Below are 24,945 nucleotides of genomic sequence, written 5' to 3'. Positions count from 1 at the left end.
AATTTTAAAACTAATGACCCTATTATTGTACCTTTATTGATATATCATTTGCTCACAAATACACATATACAAAAATAAATTTGAACTTTATTTTGTCTGAAATTTATTTAAATTACTTTGTCAACAAATTGTTCCATCAGCATATATACAATAAAATTCTAATTTTTTAAATTGATTTCATTATGTTGTGCCTGCCCGAAGTTATGCCAAACGTAACTGAAGCATAACAAAACTAGAACAAAAAGTAAATCAATTGATGGATGATGATGTTGATCAATTATCGATATCTACTATTTAATACAATAAAGCTATCTACAATCTACTACATCTTGTTCAACTTATTTAAACATGTTTATGGGTCACAACCTCATAAAGAATGTTCATTTTTAATTCAATTATCGTTTCTTATAATTTGCTCTACAAAGAAATGACTAATTAAGTATCAATAGTCTTTCGGCGAAATCTTTTTGCAAATTTATCTTTCAATCTTCTCAAGATAAAAAAAAAAAAATTGTCAGCTTAACGAGAGAGTGTTCCTCGAACATACCCCGACTGGCCGTGAGAAGATCGACGAGAAAAGCTATACCACAACTATACATGATGAAAACACGGAACACTATACTCATCAATTGATTCAAACACTCAACTGTCAATAAGCATATATTTTATATGGCACCATGATGTTCTACATTGCAATTAAGGCATTTCTTTAGCGACGCAGTGAGTAAGCGAGAGAGAGAGAGAGAAGAAGAAGAGAGTTTAACTTTTTTTGTAAAGAATACAAAGTTCTGTCGGATGAACCAATTGATGCATTGAAGTGCTCTTTTCCGTTAAATATGTTTCTTCTTTTCTTATTAAGAAACCGAGAGTTTTATATCAAGAGACACACGAATCTTTGAACTAAGTGATGCGAAATTTTGTTAATTGGAGACCCGACTTCACTAATTAAATTTCTAGTGTTTGCTTTAGGCGGGCGCCGCCGCGCCGACTTCGCCGCCGCCAATGTCTCATTTCTGACTTGAGATTGTCAATTAATCAAGGGGTGCTCAAACTTTTTGCGTCTAAGTGTTGTAAGGACTTTCCCCTTACATACATAAAATTGATAGAGTCTGAATTATAGAAAACTGGAGTTTAGGGTGTAACTTAGGATTAGTTCTAGTAATTAATAGTACTAAATTATCGTACTAATTTAGAAATGTTCTTTTTGAGTTGGCAAAATATGAGATTGTTACAACTTGCAAGAATATTTTAAAGTTCAATTGTTTATATTATTTCGCAATAGAAAATTTATGTTTATTGTTTATGTTTTTCTACTGAAAAAAAAGTTACGCATACACCACAGTGACCCACAATTTTTTCGAATTTCCATTGAAAGACATAGGCTTTCCAGTCAAATAAAGGGAGATCAGGGGTCAAATTACGGCACACGTTCGCTACCGTTTTGACTATTGCTCTCTCTATTTAATCAGAAGAAAATGATAAAGACATAAAGCGTCAATACGTTAACGAACGTACATAATATGTCGTAGTTCGACCCCAGTTTATTATGATTAGCCTTAATATTTATTAAACGAACCACCATTTCTATCAGTTACAAATATCTATGTATGTATTTGTGTTAAATGATTCATCGAATGTACAAAATTAATGCATTTTTTTTTCTTCTGGTAAATAGTATTTTAAGCCGACATTTTCTCACTCAACAATAACGATGACATATTGAATATGATTGCGAAAAAAATACATCACTATAACAAGGACATTTGTATTTAACATAAGTCTCATCAGAAAATGTAAGTGCAAAAAGAATGGTATAATAATAATAACAAAAGTGCAACAGCAGGTTGTTAGACAATGAGTTGACACTTAAAAGCCATTGACAATGACAGGAATTCAATATTTGTATAAGAAAATAATAATAAATATTATAAAAGGTAGCCCTATGTGTGTACTAAGCTTAATTCTTTTATAACTCTTTTTTAAACGAATGCGACAAAGTTGCGGATAATTCCATTAGTGGTTATCGTGGTTAACCATGAAACAGTTGAGTTGACGACGCACCACCGGTAACTTGACCCATTTCAATTCACTTACCAATCAAAATGGAATGGAGCTTAGGTTTCATATTCCCATTACCCCACAGTCAAACATTATCGCACTCTTACATAACGTGTTCTTCAAGTACATTTTTGCAGAAATATAATTTCAATTAATTTATTTTTCTATACCTGCCTGTACTAAATGCAATCAAATAAAATGAAGACACAAACAAGGTATATAAAAATATGATCAGGATATAATAATAAAGGTGTGGGGGAATTATTGAATTGAATTGCTATCAACATCAATGAAATTTTCTTAGAAGGTTAGGCAATATTCTTGGAAAAGAAAAGTTTGACATTGAAACTAGGCAGGGCGTTAGTAAGAAGTATGTTTAAGTTGAAAAGGAAAGCACTACAATTTTTTTTCAAGAGTTAAAAAGGCTCTAACTAGGAGTGCAGCCACAAAATAAGGTACTTTTTAAGGACTCTTCTACCATAGAAACATGAAAATCAACCAAAACAAACTTTTCGGCACCTGCCAAATACTTCAAAACTCCACCCTTATGTTAATCCAGTATTGGTTTAAAAATACCCCAAACATGTTGCATAATAACTACCAAAAAATCGTTAAAGATTCATCGTTATGCAATATACCCTGAAAAAATGATTTTTTTTCTTTCAGTTCTGATAAAATTCATTCATGAGTTTCCAAGTAAAAAATCATCATCAAAACAAATTTAAAGAAAAGATAAAATTTAAAATCTAAAAGCTTTTCGCCCACTTAAACTTTAGACCACCCAAAAGGACATCGGGGTATATTGCCACCACATGCAACATGCCAATATAATTTATCATTGACATTGAATTTAACAGCTTTTGTATTAAAACAATGAATGAAAAACTGTCAAGCCGGTATGTACCAAGGTAAAATTGTATGTAAATTAAGCTTTTCCTTTCAAGTTTAAAATGCCGCAATATGAAGCTTTTTTTATGTTTTTATTCCTGTAACCTCCATCAAGTTATCTTCGTGTAAACATAAACCAGGTATAACAAAATAAGCAAGAGAGAGTATATTTTAATCAACCCCTACCTGCCTACCTTCCTTTCGCTTTCTGTATGGTTAACTACAATCGAACATGTTTGATCAATTCTCGCATTGAAAGTAAACAAACCATCAAGTTGAGGGATACTTTTCTTGTAGGGTGTGTTTGGAAAATTAAGTTTTTGCCGTAGGGTAAGGAAGTGTTTTGAAAAAATGTTGAAATCTTTTTAGATTTGGAATAGAATTTTTTGAAAAGAAGAACAACCTCAGTAATCTCGAACTTTATTTTAACCTTCAAAAACTCGGCTCTTTTTGCAGAGTATCGTGTCTCACAAGTGCCAAAAGTTTGTCAAGCCCGTGGCAATAATAACTCTTTTCTTAAGTAAAGACAATCATTTTTATGTTAATTTCTTCACTGTTTTTCTTATGAAAAAACATCTACAGATTAAATTGAAAATATTTTACAAAAGCTTCAGTGCCATTCTATACTTTTGAACAAATTTTAATAAATTCTTCCCACAGAATCAGTTTTAAAATTTCTAGTTGATCACTTTTCGTGAGCATTCACCCTTTAAGAATAATAAAAAAAGACGAGATCTTCGATATCTTTCTTTAAAATACAATATCTTCTAAGCAAAAGGTGGAACAAAAAATAAATAAGTTATTTCAAACGAAACACATAATAACTTATAAACTAACAAGAACTAATTTTTTTCAGAGTAAAATCCGAAAAACTGCCATTTTTAACTTTTTACCAAATTTTTAAAAATCATTATTTTTTTAAAGATGGCTCAGAATTTTAGATTTTACACTTTTCTCTTCGCGGTTATTACACATTTTTAAATTTTAATTTTTCGGACTAACCGCGATTTAATTTGTTTTTTTTTTTTTTTAACGAAATTAATCGATTAAAATATTTTATAGAAAAACCTCGAAAAACTTTTTCTGTTGCAGATGTTGGATTGATGGAGACTTATTTTTTATAATTGAAGTCTGTAACGATTTTTAGACTGGTGCGAATTTTGTCATATTTTATTGGACTATTATATCGAGTTTTCAAAGGTTTTGAAATCTGTCTATTTGAATTTTGCATCGAAATTTGCTTCTAAAAAATAAGCATCTGTTGAATAAAAGAAAAATGTTTGAATTCTAGATTTAAAATTGTTACATTTCAAATATGGAAATACCAAAAGTTTAAAGCTGGAAATCATAAACAATAGGGTATTATGCCTATGAAAATCTTAAAGCTTTAGTAGTTTTTTGCGTTTGTATCTATTATAAGTATAAGCTCGCATGTGTTTCGAACATTTTGGTTCGTTCTGATCTGAGGTCGCAATCGACATCGACACGACACACGAAGCTCTCATAAAAAAGAAAATGCTCTAATTTAGCTGCACTAGCCGCCAGTAGCAAGCCCAAGCACCCAGAGCACTATCATTTGATATAGAGCAATAATTTTATATTACTCGAACCCCGTTAGCGTAGCGGGTTGGTCGTGTTCGTCTTCACAAAAAAATTATATTCGTCTATCCGTATCTCGCCGCAAAACAAAAAAAAAAAAAAAAATACTAAAAGTTAAAAAAAATCTTACAATGAACTAAAAAAGAACATTTACATCTTTTTTTTTTGTTATACACGCGGTGTTTTTATATTTTTAACTCGAAGTATCTTTTTTTGTATATTTCGAATCAATACCATCGTTTTTGTGTGCGCTTTCGAGTGATATTCACCACACATTCGAATTTCTGGGGCGCGCATAGTTAAGTGAAGTCGTTTACGGAATTGGCATAGAAATAATAATCAAAAAAAAATAAAATCAAGTATCAGTAGGAATATTTATTTATTCGTGTGTTTCGGCGCTCGTGACATTGATTGTCGAATCGAAATCTTTGAAACGTGTGTTTCTAAACAATTGTGCTTTATCAGATAAATTTACTGCTGCTGCTGCCTCCTGTAATGTTTATTTTGATAAACACTGGCCGATTGTTTGCTATTAAATTGGTAATTTAATTTTTTGTTTTTCGTTTAGCTGATTATGAACAAAATGTTTTAAATTTACGTCATAGGAGGTTTTTGAGATATGAATAATTTTGATTTTATTTGAATAACAAGTGTTTTAAATTTAAGAACTATTAACACGATTTGCATTATCGTTTTGTGTTGTTAATGAAACTTAATCTTCAGATAGAAACACTTAGGAATTTATATTTTTAGAAAAAAATTAAATTTTCATTAACAAGTTTATGTTTCGGGTAATATTTTAAAATTGAAAAAGATATTTACTCTAGAGAGAGAGAGAGGGTTTTAGTTTCTAAGAAGGGTTAAAATAAAATTTTAAGAGAGAAAACTGCTTTGAAATCGCTGTGTTATGATTTTCTTGCAAAAGGTTGCTAACATGAAACTTTACACTTAAATATCGCGTATCGATTGGCAGTTTTTGTCTATCTCATATTTGCATATGTCTGGTTAAAATTATGCTATTTTTGCAGAAAGATGTTTTTTGCTTGTAAATTTAAATGGGAACGGGGTTGAATAGCTTTAGCGAATCTAACGCCCAGATCGAATGTTCATAAGTTCAGTGTACTAAACATTAAGATTAAAAAATAAAGCTTTAATTCGTAGGTAAACAAAAGTACGAAATTAAGTTATCAAGACTTTTGAAGGTTATGTATTCAGGTGTAAATTTTATGTTTACAAAATTTGTTTTGATTTTTGTTTATGTTTCCGTAATTTCAATTATTTTTTTTTGTTGTTGAAATTTTTTTAATCTTTAGGTTTCTTTCGTAAAATTGTAAAATATGAAGAATTGAGTTACATTATAAAGTTTGGTCATTTAAATAGAAACACGGAATTTATTTATGATTTAAACGATTTTCGATTTAGTTAATCTTATTAAAACATTTTTTTTTTTTCAAGGATAAGATAACACAACAATTAAACTTTGACTTTTTTATACATTCATACTGCAAAACGGATTGAAGAATTCTGTAAAATGTCATTTGGTCCTAGTTAATCGTTTTAAAAAATCAAATAATAGAAGCTGTTATTTAATGATTTCTCAAAAATAAATAAAATTGGGGGATAGATAAAAGGATGTATCAAAGGAAAAGAATGTTGAAAGAACCTTACAGCCTACAACTTCAGTGTATTTGTAAATAAGATAATTTTTTTTAGAGTCAGTCGTCTGAGAAAAACGAGAGTAAATTTAGTGACCATTATTTAATTTTGCTGGAACGATCACTCATTCTTCTAAGTTTTTCGCACTTTAGAATAATTTAAACAGTGAGGACTGAAGAGTATAATTCTACCTGAAAACCTGTATATTCTTCACTCCGACGGATTTTAAAGATTAAATAGGTAAAAAAAATTACACAAATAGAAATAAAAATAAATTTAAAAAAATGTAAAATCTTATGCATCATCTTGAGTTTCAAAGTCTTGCTGATTAACACGTCTATGAAACTGTTGCCGCCTGCTAAATTGACAATTGGAATTTTGCGCACGTTTAAATCAAATAATTTTTGAAAACAAAATATTTAAATGTTTAGCAAGATTAAGAGATTAAATAAAAAAAAAAAAGAAACGTCACGTTCAGACAGGCAATACAAAAAAAATAGCATAGAGGTTGAAGCGTTTATGTATCAGTAAATCTAAACAACAATAATTTGTTATTAATTGAATTAATAAAATCAATCTTTAAAAATATGAAAAAGTACCTAAAGAAAAAGTTCTGTTTTTCCGTGGAATGCTCGTAATCTGCATAGATATTTTGTAACTCAATTACATTTAGGTATGAACTTTTTCAAAATGCTAGCTATATGGTCTTCCATGTTTTGTGACAGAACTTTTGTGTTTTTGTTTGACTCTTTATGGTGTTTTTGTATAATTCACACAAAAATACTTTCTGAACTGTTTCCTTCCAAAGTATTTCCCATTTTTTATCATCTTCCTTATTGCTGTGGAATTTCTATTAGGACGCTTAATATGAAGGTCACATCCGAATTTAAGACTATAAACTAACAGACCGCTTACTCCTTCGTTCTCAGTGGAGTGGAATTCAAAATATGTACATATATGGAAATCTTGAGTCCTCTTTCTGTGAGATTTCTATCAATACGATAAGTGAATAGGTCAAAGATTATCAACTAGCAGGCTAGAAATTAATGTTTTAGTATAAAAATGTGTTAGTTTCTTTGGTATTCAAGATTCCGCTAAAATTAGGTGAAACACCATAATATCACGTTAACAACTTTCAAATTAGCAATTAGTGGGCTACGATTTATAAGATTAAAATTTTTTGATTCCGCTACAAAGTGTCCGCCAAAGTAAAAGACTAAATTGGGTTCCAACAAAAAATATATTGACTATAATTGTAATTGACAAATAACAGTAAAAAAAAAAAACAACCATATAGTAAATTTTTTTAGCTGTTCAATGGTTTTTTCCATAAATCAAATATTACTGAAAGTTTGAAAGTCTGCAAAACAAATTAAAAACTAGGTTCCAATTTATTCAAATGAATAAGAACTTATTGAAATAACGCATATTTTATTGTTTTATTATCTTGAGAAATATTAAAAGTAAGTCAGACATACATTTGCAAATAATTAAGATTATTATATCAGATTATTCATATTTACCCACTAACTAACCGGGTAATCTTTGTTAGCAAATAAAATCTGGTATTTAGAACACACATCACCTAGTCTAGTTTTTGAAGACATAATTGTATCTGAGACAAATTATTTTATATTCTTATCTATTTTATTCTCTCACTATAACTTCTGCATAAATATGAAATTTATTCGCAAACGCGAATCAAAGGTTGTTTGGTGAAGTTATAGCTTGTGATAGTTTGCCCATCAAAGGCACATCTAAGAAAAACGAAAAAAATGTTCAAACTCACTGAAATCGTTAGATCTTATAACGTCATTAAACTGTGATATGTTTACTTAAAAGTGTTGAGAGTGACAACATTTTTTTTTTCTTTGTAATCTACCAGAAAGGTAGTAGTTTTCATTTTATTTTTTAAGAAGTTCAAAAATGTGAGTATCTTTGCAAGCTTTGAATAAAATGGGTTGTACGAATTATTTTCCTATTCTTTGGGAGAGAAGATAAACGTTGGAAAAAATCGAAGAAATAACAGCTGAATTATTTGAAAAATTTATTTCTGTTACCAATAAGTTTTGAGGAAAAGTTTCCAGCAGTCATAATTGAAGGAAATTTTGTATTCTCGATAACCCCTTATTATTTTCCTTTTTTTTTATAATATTGAAGTTATAAAACTCGAACTTCCTTAAAAATGCAAAACAAAATAAACACTCCTTACACAACCTAAAACAAACCTATTATTATTAAAACTAGGCAAAATATTGATTATATTATGATTATGTATATTAAAAACTCACGTAATAAATAATAAACTTTAAAACGTGTCAAAAAGATTGATTGCCTAAGTTAAGCTCCAGTAGCAGTTGATTAATACCTAGATTACGATTATATTTTAATAATTATTACAACTTATCGACTAACAAAAAAATGTAATTTTATATTGTTAAGCAAGTAATAAAACAAACGAATCAGTTGAAGTAGCTTTTATTAATTTACAAGCCTAATCCAATAGAAGAATTATCTATCAAATAAAATGTTGTTGTAAACTTATCAAACGACATAATATACTACCCCTAATATAAAGTCAATTTTTTTTTTGTTGTTGTTGTTTTTATTTGTTTGTATTATTTCTGACAGACAATGGTCGCAATAGCTAGTGGTGTGGTGATAACACTTTTTTGATAAGAATACAACAAAGTTTTTTTTTTTTTGTATTCATTATTGCATTAACACTACAACTTGTATGTTGTTTTATATTTTTGTATCTAAAATAGTTTCCGTACGAATTGTTGATATATAAAAATGAATGCATCTGTTTCTATTACCCACCCCTAAATGCGTAGTAATTTAATAAACTATTGTTGACAAATAATAAGATTGCTTAAGTGCGATACCATGCGCCACAATTTAGCGCTGCTGTGCAGTCTAGTACTGTTAAATGACAAAATTGATGATAATGGAAGAATTGTTGCAAAACAATAATAATAATAATGATAAAAAATTATTATCTTAAATGTTTACAATTTATTGAAAATTTTTTATGGGTGCAACATTTTTTCTTTATACATAGATATTAATTCAGACACAAAATCAATTCTTAAAATTTGGAAATTCACCAATACAATTACTCAGAATTTTCAAATTTAAGGAAATAAAAAAAAATTGTCTTTTCGGGAACGTTTTTTTTTGCGTTTTCGGAAACGTGTATAATTGAAGTTGTTGTAATATTTTTTAATTTTAAAAAAACTCAGTTCAAAAACGTTCCCGGAATGACATTTTGGACATTACTGAGTTTTCTTGTCACAAGAACATACGAAATGTATTGTTTTTGACTTTTCTTACAACTGCGTTCCTAGAATGACTCGAATTCCAGTAAACTAAGATTCAAAGTATACTTTGCTATTTAAATTCAATTATTAGTTGAGAAAAATAACTAAATTACTATGGCAAGAGTGCTAGTGATGTTTTAGTTCATTCGAAAACTTTTTAAATGGTAAAATTTCGTTCACGAAGCCAAACGAAAATTGTGTGTATTAATTTGAAATTGTATTCCCCGTAATATATTTCTTAAGAAAAGAGATAAGATGCATAAATATAATTTTAATTTTATTATTTTGAAAGTGAGCTTAAAAATAGTTTTGTAATTGAAGATTTTTGAACTTTTAATTTTAATTTTAATTTTTTTTTTCAGAGCGAACAAAAAACGGAATCACATCATCAGTTAATATTGGATGACACATTATTATTTCTTACATCGTAATGCCTTGTATTCTACTCCAAAGACGTTAATCAACAGTTAATTAAAAACTAACTTTATTTAAGTTAATAGCAATTCAACCAAACCAAAAATACAAAAAAGAAAACCCCTTGAAACCAACAAAAATTAGAACAAAAAAATTAAAGATATGACAGAAAATGAACCCCTTAACCATAATGGCAGCATAAAAGCCCAAATAGTGCCAACAACAAATCACACAGAAAATGGTGGAATTATCCTCAATGGACACGCCAAACCAATCACAAATGGCATTCATCATAAAAAATCATCAAATCATACATCATCCTTCGATGGATCATCACCTGCCAATACACCACCTTCGCCACCGCCGCCTGCATTGCACACACTTACACCGATTGTTGTTGTTGAGGTTGTGGAGCCACCCGATGGGGGCGCTCGTGCCTGGCTTGTTATGATAAGTGCCTTTTTGTGTAATGGTGTGATATTTGGAATTATTAATACCTACAGTGTATTACATTCGTTCCTGCAAGATAAACTTACAGAACAACATGATACTGAAGCGTCTAGTAAAGCAGGTAAGATATATATGTTTTTGCTCTTTTTTACCAATTTTCTACTGTGGAAGTTTGTGGAAGTTTGTAGCCTACAAAAATTATCTGATTTTAATGAAACTTGGTGGAGGTATATATTTCAAAACCGTAAAGAACATAGGATGAGAAATTCAAATCAAACCAAGCAATGTAAAATATGAAAATACATAATAGGTTTGGTGTAATTTCATCCACTTGCACAAACATATCCTATACCAATGCGTTTCTATTAGTATTAGTTTAGAATGTATTTTTTCTTGTTGTTGTAATTATTCGTAAGCTCCCTTAAGCTTTCTTAATTCTTCTGCTTCAATAGACGACGCAACGCATTCCCCTTTGAGTACTTATAAGCAAAGCAAGGTTAGACATTCTACTTTAAGTCGTCTCCCTGTAAATTAAGTAGATTGACATGGGGTATCAATTGGTATTAAATTTTATGTCCATTTAAGCTTCGAAACCTATCCATCATATTAGGTATATTCTTTGATCTTTTTTCTTGGATTATTCATTATAAATACATACACCATTGCACTATAGATTGTATTTAATTTACACCATGACCGCACATTTTAAAGGCTTAAACTAATTGGCAGTCCAAGAGAGAAAACCAGTGTCAACAAAACAAATATTAACCACATGACATGGTTTTTTACAATTGAGCCTATTTGTATATGATTTTCTTAGGTTTTGGTTGGGTTTTTTGAAATGCAAATCATAATGTGTGTAATCGGATAGTGCATACACATGATGGGAGAACAAAATACCATAAAGGCATAACCAAAAGAACCATCACCTAAAAATATAAGCAAAGGGGTTGCGCGAATATCGGAATACTTTGCCGACTCTATATCTGCGTGTTTTTTTGTTTGTTTGTTTGTTTGTTTGATGACTCTTGTGTGTTATTCTTTTTTTTAACCCATCAATGCCAAGTAGCAAAACATGTGTTCTTTCACGAGTGGTGGCTTATACTTGCTTATACTTTTCAAGTACGATAGAGGATTTTCCCTTTCATTTTCCAATCTAACTCAATAGTTTGTATAAATGAAATGCGATATGGTTCTGTCAAATATATCACAGAACATTGTTGTTATAGGTGTGATATTGGAATGGAATTTTTTTTAAAATGAGTAAAAGGAACTGACGACTATTTAAAAGTTTCTATAGATGATTTCAAAATATAAGAGTCATCCTGGATAAATCAGTCCACCATTTTTATTTGATGTGGAAACATTTTTAACCGACTAACCAGAGTAATGCGCGACAGAGTTATGCGTGTCAAAGTTATGAAAAACCGAAGTTATGAAAAACCAGAGCTATGAAACGTAGTTTTTGGGTTGGCAACCATTGAGAAACGATATAAGGGAAGAATTTACCAAAAAGCTAAAGCGTGTAGGTTGAGTCAAGGCAATAAGAAAAAAATTGTATGCGACGTTGGTCATAACTTTGACGCGTATAACTCTGTCGAGCATAACTTTGGTATTCATAACGCCGTTATTATTTCTTGGTTAACACATCTCCGTGAGTCACAGCAGTCATATTTTGCTGATCAATATTATCTCATTCGACCTTTAGAGCCAAGAGTAAAGCCAATCTTATCCTAAAAACAACAAAGCATATATGTATTAACTGTTCTAAATGTTACTATCTTGACGTTAACAGTACAAATAGATGGAATGAATTGATTGGAACATTATATTTCATAAGGTAATTTATAGTAAGTGGCAGATAAAATCTTTGACAAGTTTATCAAAAACGAAAAATGTTATACTTGAAAAAGGCGCTTTATTTTTTATCAGGCGCTTTTCGAATGTCATTTACTTTTTTTTTTCTCAAAAACGAGTACTGATATTACCATATTGATATTTTTTTACACAGTACCTAACCAAAGAACTAAAATGAATCTTACTCGTAAAAAAAAAAAATTCCTATGACGTGATTTTTTCCTAAACAATAAAACATATAAACATTAAATATCCAATATATCATGAAATATACATATACAAATAAAAATAATGTTCTTGAAAAAAAGTTTTTAGAAAGCGGAAATAAAATCTAAAAAAGAAGTCTACTGTGGCGTATACGTAATTTTTTTTTTAGAAAATTATGTCTAGACAGCGTGAGGAGGTCTATAAAAATCTCTAGGCACAAAAGAATAAATAGATACGTGTATGTATGTTATTTTTAGCATCTGTATGCCACTTGTTTAAATTTTTAGTGTTTTCTCTAATGTTACTACACTAAAATCTTATAATATGACTTTGACATTCTACAAAAGACAAAGAATTAATTTGATTTATCTATGATTTTGTTTAATCATCAGAAATTTCTCTGTAACGGAAGTAAATCTTGAACGAAAGATCATGTCGAAATGCATGTTTAATTTCATATATGACAATAAAAGTGAACGTGCATTTTTATACCATACAAAATAAGAGGTAAAATACCGAACGTGTGACCCTCATTTTATTCAAACATCAAATTTAACACGCATCTCTTGAACGCAGCAAAAAAAAAATGAAAAACATCACCCTCAAAAGCACACAACTTCCGGTTACTTGACCCCGACTTCATGCAGTTAACTTAATTAAAAAAGAAAAAATTCTTTACGTTAAAGAAAATGTCAAACCTCAAAGACATAATTTTTTTTTTTTTTTGAATTATAAAAAAAAAATCTAGGCCAAAATCAAAATACTTGTACTTTCAACAATATCATATCGGAGAGCGCGGCAAACACGAGGTCTGCGATTTTTGTTGACTTGCACCACACACACCCCAGTATACAAACAGCTGTGTTTTTTTGTTTATTTATTTGTGTAGTTATATGGCAATTTCATACCAAACGAGAGCAAAATGTATGCGCGCCCTTAAATCTATCTTCCTGTAACGGTTGGTTAACGTGTAGAACTTGTTGTATCAACATTTTTATGGCTTCCCTAGTAGAAGAAGTGTGTCAGCTTCTTCATTCATGTCTCACGTCAGATATATACAAACATGGTATGCTAGTTAGTTGTTAGCATATAACAGCTGGATTTATAACATAAAAGGCGCCAAAGGTGGCAAATTTTGATCTTATATGAGTTTAAATCCATAACAAATGTTTTTCCAATAAATTAACACTTCTTTCAAAATAATAAAATTTAATTTAGTTAAGTTGAAGTTTTTATTAAGAAACTATGAAAAAGCTTTTTCAAGACTTCCTTACAAAATCTTTAAAAAGGATTTGATTTGTTTTGATAAGTTTATGATACCTACGGAAACTTTAGAGAAGTTATAATTTTCTTTTAAACAGTTATTTTCAATTAAATTTATTAAAACAAGCTTTAAAGAAGTTTTAATATATACTCTATCAATGAATAAAATTTATAAAAGCGTAAAAGAAGCTAAAATTTTTGATAAATGATATTCTTTTTATAAGCTTTCCATACAAAAGCCTTATAGAAGCTTTATTAGTAATAACGAAGGGATACTAATGGGAAATACATATTTATAGAAGAATTTATTATTTAGAAGAATATTTTGTTAGGGACTTGTTTAAAAAAGCTTTAAGAAAGTTATCGTTTATTGTGAAATCTAAGAACTTTTTCACAAGCCTTGTTAGAGGTTTTTATACAATCTTTAAACAAGCTATAACTTACTTTTAAAACAAAAAATTAAAATCAAAAGATTCTATAAGATTTGCCTACGGAATCTTTAAAGAGGCTTTATTATCAAATCATCTCATGAACATGAACATAAATCAACAGATTTAATAAGGTTACCGTATGGAAGCTTTTAAGAATGTATAATTTTGCTTGAAGAAACCTTATCACAAGGATGCCTGAAGACATCTTCATTTAGAGTTCATATAAAATAGAATTTTTTTATGGAATCAAAATCAAGGATCCAGCGATTCGATAACTGTTCTGAGAAAGAATAATAAGTAAGGCCAGTGAAAACTCAAATACACTCCTGGTTACCTACTTCGTACATGAGTTACCATATTTTCAGTCGAGTAAAATCATTGCACCTTAGTTTTTGCTTTTTTTTTTTGATTTGCACAAATGCATAAGAATTTAGAAAAAAAAACAAACAGATTATATTTCTAAAAAAATGTTATTAGTTTTTATTATAATAATATCAACAAAAAAATTCATTTTGTAAATGAGGAAAATATCATATTCATTTTTCACGACAGCAAACGACAACACAACGAAGAAGAGACGTCGCAATTGATGATTTTTTTTATTGACCCTTTATGCGTCAATTACTAAATACTCGTTCAACGACGTGTGTATGTTTATATAAATTTTGATTAATTTTTTATTTAACGCCCATTATTTGTCAATTGAGATTTATTTAAGTGACGCGATGAAAATTTTTTTTTTGTGTGTTGAAGAATACAAAAAATGCTGAGAATAGTAGAATGGAATTTTGAGACAACTTCAAATTACACTAAAAAAATAAACAATCAGAATGTTGGGTTCAAAAAACCAATTTTGATTTATAGAAAAAAGATTTATTGTTTTTGATTAAAATGTGTCTAATTGCATGCCGGAAATAGTCTGGTCTAATCACAGACTATACGCAATAGAAAACACAAGCCTCCCTATACTTATAGAAACTTAAATGCTTCTAAAGTAGTTTTGTTAAGTATAATCTTTGAAAAAAATCACATACATATTTTTCTTATCACTTAGTGATTCGATTAAATTTAATTCAATTTTGTTTAAAGATAAGACATTTCGTAATTAATTTTAACTGAAATAATACATTGTTAATCATTTTTTGAATTGTATTGTGTTCATTGTATTGCCGACAGGAATATAATATAGTCAAGGCCAGGCTATTAAAACCGGATCATGTTAAGTATTTGGCTTGGTGTTATCAAGTTTAGAATAATTTAATTTTCAGAGCAAGATAAGGTTATAAGTTTTTCATTGATTTTATATAAAAATAATGCACAAACTTTATTCTAACGGTATAGTTTTCTTTTGTTTTTAGTTTCAGTTATTTTATATAACAAAAGATGTTTCAGACAAATGAATGTTAAAAAGTTAGGAACTTGAGTTAATCTTTGAAATTTTTTATAAAAACAAATCGAAAACAAATTTAAAAACAAAGGAGGTGGGGTACTTTTGGTCCAAGAATGTAAGTTCATCATAAGCATATGTATTGAAAACATTATAAAATGTAATGGAAAAAGATTTATGTAGGATATAAAGTCATTTGGAACCTGGGCCACAGGATTAAAGCAATTAAACTATTGCCAAACCTATGTAAAAGGATGAGTTTTTAATGAGAATTATGAAACGCACGTCCATGTTTTTTTTTTTTGTTAGTACTCTCCAGTGTTATTTTTGGAATTTTTAGGTTCCAGTATAAATTTGGAAAAATCAATTTTTTTTCAAAAAAGACTTTGATAAAAAAATCCACTATTAGGTATTTTTCAAAAAAAAAAAAAAAAATATAGGTATTCTGATGAAAAAATTTTTTTTGATTACTTAACTATCGTAGATGCTTATTTAAAATAACTTTAACAAAACTAAAAAACATTAACAAAATAAAAAAAAAAGTTTTAGGATTTTTCAATTTTTTTTTTTTTTTTTTTGAAAAGTGTATTTTTCAATTTTTGAAATTGAGTTTTAAAATAGTTTCTTTAATTTTCATTAAAGAAGGTTTTCCGATTAGTGGATTGTTAACGTTTTTATCATTTTTAGAGCTTTACGTACATACATACGTTTGGTGCTTCGTTTGAGTATGTACTATTCCTAGAAAAATGAAAGGAGTTTAAATTTTTTTTAACTGACAAATTAGAGACTGATTTCATTCTAGTTTGTGAACTTACTAATGTTTTTCTGATTTTTATTAATTGGAATTATTTTTTTTTAAAGCTAGATTAAACTATAAAATAATAATGCAAATGAAATAAAAATGAAAAGTAAAAAGTTGGAATGTGTAATTTTGCAAAGTGCCAATTTACCGATGTTCGTAAAGTAAATTTTGGAAAAGTAATTATTATTTGAAAATAAAAACTTCGCAAATTCTTGAGGTAAGTCAATTAGAGAAATAATAACTGCTAGATTAGATATAGTAGAAAATGTACTAAATAATCTACTTACATATAAGTAGTCTACTTTGCCCAAAAGACGGGACTACTATTTTCTTAAACTTAAAGTCTACAACCTTAAATAAAAAACCTAAGTAGAAGACTTGACAAGCACAAATTTCCCCGATGAAATTGATAATATTTATCATCAACATGCAGCCGACACAAATGTGACGTAACAAAAATGTTTTATCAATAATTTCATTGCGAATATGCGTGCTATGTTTTATTATCTATTTAACTACACTTCCTGTCAATACAACAACAAAAAGTACAAAAAAAAACCACACACAAAGTTTGCCAATGATAGCCATGACCCCGCGGGCGGAGTTAGCAATCAAATCAATGTTATAATAAAATAAAATTGAAAATGAAAAAAAAAAAATCATCGTAAAAAAACAGCAGCAAGTGTTGATGATAGTGTGAATAATCACACAACTTTAGCAACAACAACAAAAAAAGACATACCACATTCAGAATGTATGACAAAAGAAATACTTAAGCATTCGTTTCCTTCCTTTCAATCAAAAGCTTGCTGCATGCAAGTTCTGTTGAATCAAGCCAAAAAACAAGTGCGATATTCGATATCTTTTGTGGTAATAAATAAATAAAAAAAAACAAAAAATTACCCCATCAACGACGACACGTTATCAATCATCACAGTCGAAGAACGTGAAGAATCTCATCTCTTTGTCATTTGATATATTTTCTTGTGGTAGTAAATAATAATTTGATAATACCGAGTTTGTCCCAGAAACCGTGTATCTAATTTTATTTTTCTTATAGCAGAAAATTGTAGTAGAAAAATAATTGTTGTTAAAGATTTTGCAACATTTTTTACCTGAACTACTGACAAATAGTAAACAAATCAAAGAAAATATGAATCAACTTGATAACAAGAGAACTGGGTTACAATATTTCCCTTTTTGTTTGTGACACAATACCTTGAAAGTTCTATTTATAAATTTGTCCTTATTGAATATGTATTTCGATATAAATATTATTATTGAATTGTTATTTTCGATGTTTTAACACAACAAAAAGGGAAACAATGTCCACACACTTAGTCATTGATATGAATCAATGTTTTGTTTATTTTTTTTTTCTTATCAATTTAAGTAAATTGATTAAAAATGCGATCAAGTTTACTGAAGTGGGCTTTGGGATTATGTATTTTGATGAATTGTTTAAATAAATTTTATAAAAACAGGAACTGTAATGTTAGTAGTTCCATTTTCCTTATCTTTCTATGGAATAGTTTTGCCTTACTAGAAATATTTTCAGATTTCATCAGAATTTATTCTAATAAGAAGACAAAAAGCCAGCGAAAACTTCGTAAGAAATTAGAGTAAGTTCGGGTAATATTGAATAGGCGGGTAATAAGGCCACCTGCCATAACTCTTTATCGGAAAAGCGTACAGAAATAAATAAATTATAAATAAATACTTTCTCTAGAGGAGAGAGGCAAATTTTGTCTTAATATTATAAAAAAATATACATGCAGGAGCTTTATAAAAACAACTTCTCTGCAAATAAATTTATTTCAGCTATTCATAGCTACTTATAATCCTATTTATTTTTACAATTTATTTTCCATATGCGTTAGTGGGTAACACACTACATACCTTTTGGTGGCACGGGTTCAACATCATAGGTTCCAGATGATAAAGTTTAACATACATTTTTTGGAGGTCACTGTGGCGTATGTGTAACTTTTTTTTTATTGAAAAATTCTTACGGTTAATGAAAATTAAATGGTTATTTGGTAATGTGTATTCTTTATGATATTATTATAAATAATCTTTAAAAAAGGTTTAAAAACATCGTCCACCGAGTTAAACAAAAATTAAAAAAAAAATCACAAAAAAATTCAAACACAAGAAATCGAAATCACAATAAAAAAAATCATCTTAAAATCAAAACTCTAACCAAATCCCAAGTAAGATCCCGTTTTATGTAATTTAAATACTTCGATAACTCATTCAACCCTTTCATAGCTTTGAAATTACATAAACAACAATTGCAAATATTTCGCATCATAATTCTAAAAAAAAACACACATCCCTTTTGAAAATGTAAGCCAAAATTACCCACAAATAAAAATAAATATCTCAAACAAGTCTCATTGATAATTTTTATTTTCTAAATAAAGCCAAGAAACCATGTGCTTTTTTTGTCATTATTCCAAAAATAATTTTTTTTTCGAAAAATTATCTATGCGGTAATTTAAATATATAGGGCGCCGCCAATATGGCCATGACCAATTACAAAACTATCCTAAATAGTTTGCCAAAAAACAATTGAAAAAAAATCTAACAATCCTTCATGAGTTTCATTGAACTTCGAATTCAGTATTTTAACCTATAAATAGCTAAAGACAAAACGAAATAAAACAAAAAAAAAGAAATTAGTTCCGTAAGAAATAAAAGTATCTGTGGGATGGCAATGGTGGATGGCTCATGAAATTTCTAGCATTTATCAGAGATAGGTGATCCAAAACTGATGGTTTTTAACTGACTCACAACGATCGCCCGCATTTATCTTTCTTTTTTTTTTTTTTGTTCTTGTATTATTTGAAGTTATTTTTAGAACAACGATATTGCATTTTCTAGGTAGTTTGCATTTTTTGTTGTCTCTCTTTCAAAAAGAATGATCAAATAAATGATATAAATTACATCACAGAAAATCTGAAATAGTTTGTCGTAATAATCAAGCACGTGCCAGACAGACGATATTTGAAGCACGAGAGTTTCATTATAAGAATTGATGATGATGGGGTCAGATTTATAAACATGAAACAATTTCAAAAATAATTTAAGAAACGTTCCAATTCTATAAACAATGACTGAAATACATGATCTTTTGTTAAATGAGGTTTTTTCCAGTCTTTTGTCTTTTTGTTATAGACTTAAAATGGAATTTTCCTATTAAACTATTTTTAAACAAAAAAATATGAAATACATTTCCTTGTGTTACTCACTTTGTTCTGAATTATCATCCAATAAAGAAAATGAATCCATTTTTGATGTTGACATTTCCGGATCGATCTGAAATAAATTTAAGAGATAATCTTTGTTATTTATTCGTTGAAAGTTTGAATATTTGAATTGATTTTGAATGCTAGTAAGCAGGTCTGTTGAAGGTTCTTTCATATTGAACTTTGTTGAAAGTTATACAAATAACCTTGTATTAATTATCAGAGTGGTCAAGTAATGTAAAATAAATAGTACTTATTTTTTTTGTTTGGGCTTATTTGCATCTTTCAAAGTGGCGCCCAACGAGCTTAACTTTTTTTTAGAGCAAGATTAAAGGCTTTCCTTTAGTTCAAATTCATTTATTAAAAAAAAAACTGTTCACGTTAATTGCTAGGTTTATTATTTTTTGTCTCCTGATACTAAGTGGAGCCCAACGCGAGTCATTTACTTGTTTTTAAGTTAACAAATACAATGTTGAACTTAAGACTAATTCTCTTATCATAGGTCAGTAATATTAAAATATTTGTTTTATTTACTGCGAAATCTTTTAACTTATCCCTTTTATTAAATGGCGCCCAGTGGTGGAGCAACGTTTTTTTTGTGATGAAGTGAATAGGCACCTTAATCTTTACTTACATATATACTCGAAATAGATCAAAGAAAACAAATTAAGAACTCAAAATAAACTTAATAATAAATGTATTTGTTCTCTCTTTTTTTCAGCCCTTGTGGGTTCCTTGACGATCGGCACAACATTCCTTTTATCTCCCGTTGCCGGCTTAATGTCTGATAAAATCGGTCTAAGATGGACAACATTCATTGGTGGTGTTCTATCTGTGAGCGGATTATTCCTTTCGTCATTTTATACACACAAAATTGAGGCACTCTACTTAACCTATGGCATTATGTTTGGATTTGGAGCCGCTTTAGCCTACACACCATCGCTGGCGATATTAGGACATTATTTCAAACGGTACTTGGGCAAAGTTAGTGGCTTTGTAACGGCTGGTTCGAGTGTATTCACTGTAATACTGCCACCCGCTTTGGATTACCTTGTCAAAAGACATGGTCTTCAGATAACACTTCAAGTCATGGCATTGATATCGTGCTTCATCATTGTGTGTTCCTTTGTGTATAAACCCTTACATCTTCCACCCGCGCCACCAAAGAAAAAACCAGGACGATCTGAGTTTAATTTGTTTATGCGATCCATAGTCAATGTGGATATTTGGAAACGGAAACGTTATGTCATTTGGGCATTGTGTGTCCCGATGGCTTTGTTTGGTTACTTTGTACCCTATGTGCATATGGTGAAGTTTGTCCAGACAGCTTTTCCCGGAAAGGGTGAGAATCTGCCGGTCATGTGTATTGGCGTTACATCGGGATTGGGACGTTTGATGTTTGGAGCTATTGCCGATTTGCCAGGTGTTAATCGTATTTACCTTCAACAATTGTCTTTAGTGTGCATAGGAGTGGTCACTCTAATGTTGCCAATGACTAGTTCCTATATCCTACTTATTGTGTTTACCCTGGTAATGGGTTTGTTCGATGGATGTTTTATTTCCCTACTCGGACCGATTGCCTACGAAATATGCGGACCTCAAGGGGCCACACAAGCTATTGGCTTTCTGCTGGGCATGAGCTCACTGCCACTCACGGTTGGACCTCCAATTGCTGGAAAAATATTCGACAGCACGGGTTCATATACAATTCCACTGATACTTGCTGGCATTCCGCCAATTGTCGGAGGAACTTTAATGTTCCTCATTAAATGTGTTCGAGATGATGGTATTGGCAAAGATGTGGAAAAGAGTAAACCACTGCCAAAAACTGCATGGAATGATGGTAAGTCAGAAACCCAATTTTTTATTGTTTGTTTCATATTTATGTGAATGACAATGTCAAGTTTATATATGTATATAATTTGGTATAATTTTCTGTATATATAGAGGGTAAAACAAATGCCCCACTTATGAATGGAAACTCAAGTAATGGATCTAGATTGCAGTTGTCGTCAGTGGCAGCTGCAACGCCAATAGCCATCAATAATAATGGACATGTCACACTTGCTACACCAGGTACTACTACTACTAGCACCACTTCTACTCCTCATCATTATCTTCATCATCGTCATGAGAATAATAATAATTATAATAATAATAATACTACTAGGGCTTTGCTTTGCTCAGACAGCATGTCAACTGTAATATTAGAACCTTCAACTACGGGCTTTGCAATTAATATTGAGAGCACTGAATTTTTGCCATTTGTTTCAACGGAACGACGACGTTATAAATATTCTATTTATTAACTAAGTTGTTGTTTTTTTTTTAGAGATTTGCATATTGCTTTAATTTTTTTTATATTCTTTATCCCTTCATCTTTATAATTTACTCTTATATAACTGCAAGTGTTATTAATATTTCATCCATATTTTATCTGTTTTGCATGCATATTAATTAATATGGATAAAAGAAAATGCTTTTGTTTTTCTCATTTTTAAGTAATGCACCTGCTAATTAAATCATTATTCCTGCACCCTTTTTTTCAAGTAAATAATTTTATAAAATGTTAAATTCATAAATATTAATTTTTTCTCAAACTGGACTGAAATATAAAATAACCATAACACACCCCTTAATGTTCCTATCAAACTATTGCAAATATCACAACAAACCCATTAGCATTTCATTTAATAAAGATGAGGATTTATTGAAAATTAACAAGACTTGTGGTTTGAAATAATGTCATTTTAATAAGAAATCCTTTAAAGTTTTACATTAAAATAAAGGTCCGTTTATTAAAATTTGCAATCCTAACTTTTACTACAAAAGGTTTCCTCAATACTCTTTACATCGGTCTCTGAGTCAATGTGGCAAAATAAATAAAATGATAGTATTTTTCTTGCTCTCAGATTTAAATAATGAATAAAAATAGTCATTCCGGGAACGCTTTCATTTTTCAAAAAACTAAAATTTGTCATATCGGTTTTTAAATGTGTCAAAATAATAATTAAAGTAAAATGTGTATGCTCCAGAAATTGTACGAGAGTATTCTTATTGCTTTACGCTTTAAATAATTGATAGATAGTCATTCCGGGAACGTTTTCAAAAAACTAAAATTTAAATCCTTGCAAAGCAAATGATTGAACTAATAGAAGATATAACGCTCTCTAAGTCAATGTGCCAAAATAATGAACGTACAAAATTAAGGTTTCAAAAATTAAAAGAGAATATTCTTCTTGCTTTCCGATTTAAATAATGAATAGAAATAGTCAATCTGTGAACGCTTTCATTTACAAAAATTCTAAAATCTTTCCCTCACAGATCACTTCAGCTTGAAGAAAATAGCTTCAGCCGTATCGTCTAAGAGCTAACACAGCACATAACCTTCCAAACCAACACCCCTCAACCCTAAAAAAACACCTAGTCATTTATTATTTTTTTTTATCCTGCCAATGCACTTGCATAGAATATTGATTTAAATTTAATTTTGTAATGATTATATCTAAAATGTTAACTTTTGGTATAAAGTTTAAAACATATTTTATGGTTGTGCCGTAACTGCTTGTAAAATATAAAATGCATTATTATGTAATTGTATAATACATTTTTTATATTTGATTTATTTTTAGCTCTTGTAGAAAATATTTGTTTTAAAATATTCTGAGCGTATTGAAATAAAAAATAAACAAAAAATTAGTAAATTGTATCTTGTATAAATATTTTTTTAATTGTATTTTGGATATTTAAAAAAAAAACTAGCACGTCTTATAGTTGGTCTTCTTGTAAATACATTTTGAAGAGTTTGCGATGGTTTTGTAAGTTTTGATTTTTTAACGACAATCAACTAGAACAAAATGCCAAGAAATATTTGAAGAAACATTTCTCAAAACTTGGGGAACAAAATTTTATAAAAAGTAATTAATAGTGAATATGTAGCATGGAGTCTAAAAGTATGTAAATATTTTTTTTTTTTCAAATTCATAAGCTATAAATACATGCTTCATTCATATAACAATCTAACATTTCATCAAACATTTAGTTCTAAGAAGTTAAATTAATACAAGAAACTAACCGAAAATCTTTAAAAAATTATTTTTAAAATATATTAATTTTAATGTTTTTTTTTTTCAGAATCGCTGAGTGATGTTCACATTACAACCGATCTTAAATGATTTGCAATGTAATATTGTTATTAATAACGCGCTATATACACATGAAATACAAACAAAACAACAAGTTATAAGCACCCAGATGTCTCGCATAAAATTACAATTAAATTATACTAATCTGGATTTAAGCACCTAAATATAGTATATAAACAAAAAAAAAATATATATATATTAACAAACAAACAAAAAAAAAAAAAACATAACCTTCAACCAAATGGCTGTACTTCATCTGAACAGTTGCTTTTAAGACTTTTTATACGTTTTTATCATACATATAAACAGCAAAAGAAAAACACAAAGATTTTATTTTTTTAGTACAATTAAAAATAAAAAAAAAAACAAATAGTTTAATTTGACATAGATTTATAATTATATTTTTAAATAAAAAGAAAAAAAATATATCAAAAAAGCTTTTATGCCTTACACTAGAAAAAATGTTAATTAAAAAACAACTATGTAACACATTTTTATTTACATTGTATGTAAAAAAAAAAGAAAAAAAAATCAAGAAAGACAAAATATATTTTATAAACCAAATTAAATGGGATATATATTTTAGTATTTAAATTCTTATTGTAGAAACAAAAAAAAAAAACATATTATTTAAGAAATTAAAAAAAAAGAAGAATAAATGTAAATATAATTGAAAATTTGCATAGTATTTTCGGTATAATTCTTGAAATCCTGGAATAATTTAAAAATAAGATTTGAAGAATATTTTCCCTTGCCCAAATATGGACATTCGGCTTTGGAAGAAGTAATACTACACTAATGCTCAAGTTTAACGCACACCCTACTTTTTCAAAAAAAAAAAAACCTATTATTCATTAATTCTTGGATGAGATAAGAGTGAGGTTAAATTTAAGAGAAGAGGAGGGAATTAAATACATTATGTATGTTTGGGGAGGGATTTGGCTGGACGGATTTTTTTTTTTTTTAATTTGGTACAGATGGTTTTTATGGAATTCTGAAAGTTGATTTTTTTTTTTTGTTTTATATCTCACATAAAACGTGTTCCTTCCATACAAAATTTTCAAGTTATAGCAAATTACTCGAAAACGGCTCTTACGATTTTGATTAAACTTTGCATACGTAATATTTAAAGCAATTATAATAAAACTACATACATTCTTAGTTTTTCTCAAAAAATTAAAAAAAAAAATGTTTTCATTTAACAAAGTCTCGGA

At 29.0% G+C, this 24,945-nt stretch overlaps 2 protein-coding genes across 5 annotated transcripts in view; one reads left to right on the top strand and one right to left on the bottom strand.

The window, feature by feature from the left end:
• LOC129917804 (uncharacterized) overlaps window positions 1-24,945 on the bottom strand; it is a 47,603-nt gene that overhangs the window by 8,638 nt on the left and 14,020 nt on the right. The window contains exon 4 of the transcript XR_008772859.1: window positions 19,590-19,656. The gene's annotated coding sequence lies outside the window, so the exon portion shown is untranslated. The remainder of the gene's footprint in view (window positions 1-19,589; window positions 19,657-24,945) is intronic.
• LOC129917795 (monocarboxylate transporter 10) lies at window positions 4,476-23,968 on the top strand. 4 transcript variants are annotated; one of them, XM_055997965.1, is made up of 5 exons: window positions 4,476-5,085; window positions 9,887-10,509; window positions 20,308-21,429; window positions 21,534-21,662; window positions 23,721-23,968. In XM_055997965.1, exons 2-5 carry the CDS (start codon window positions 10,101-10,103, stop codon window positions 23,759-23,761), a joined length of 1,701 nt encoding a protein of 566 aa, XP_055853940.1. In that variant the 5' UTR covers window positions 4,476-5,085; window positions 9,887-10,100; the 3' UTR covers window positions 23,762-23,968. The 4 variants fall into 4 exon arrangements, with proteins under 4 accessions (XP_055853940.1, XP_055853942.1, XP_055853943.1 ...); XM_055997967.1 differs by lacking the exon at window positions 23,721-23,968 and adding an exon at window positions 23,349-23,543; XM_055997966.1 differs by lacking the exon at window positions 4,476-5,085 and adding an exon at window positions 7,902-8,129.

This window comes from Episyrphus balteatus, chromosome 4 (genome assembly GCF_945859705.1).
Source record: "Episyrphus balteatus chromosome 4, idEpiBalt1.1, whole genome shotgun sequence".
NCBI lineage: Eukaryota > Metazoa > Arthropoda > Insecta > Diptera > Syrphidae > Episyrphus > Episyrphus balteatus.
Note: the sequence above shows the minus strand (reverse complement) of the source record. Positions and strands in the feature narration are given on the sequence as shown.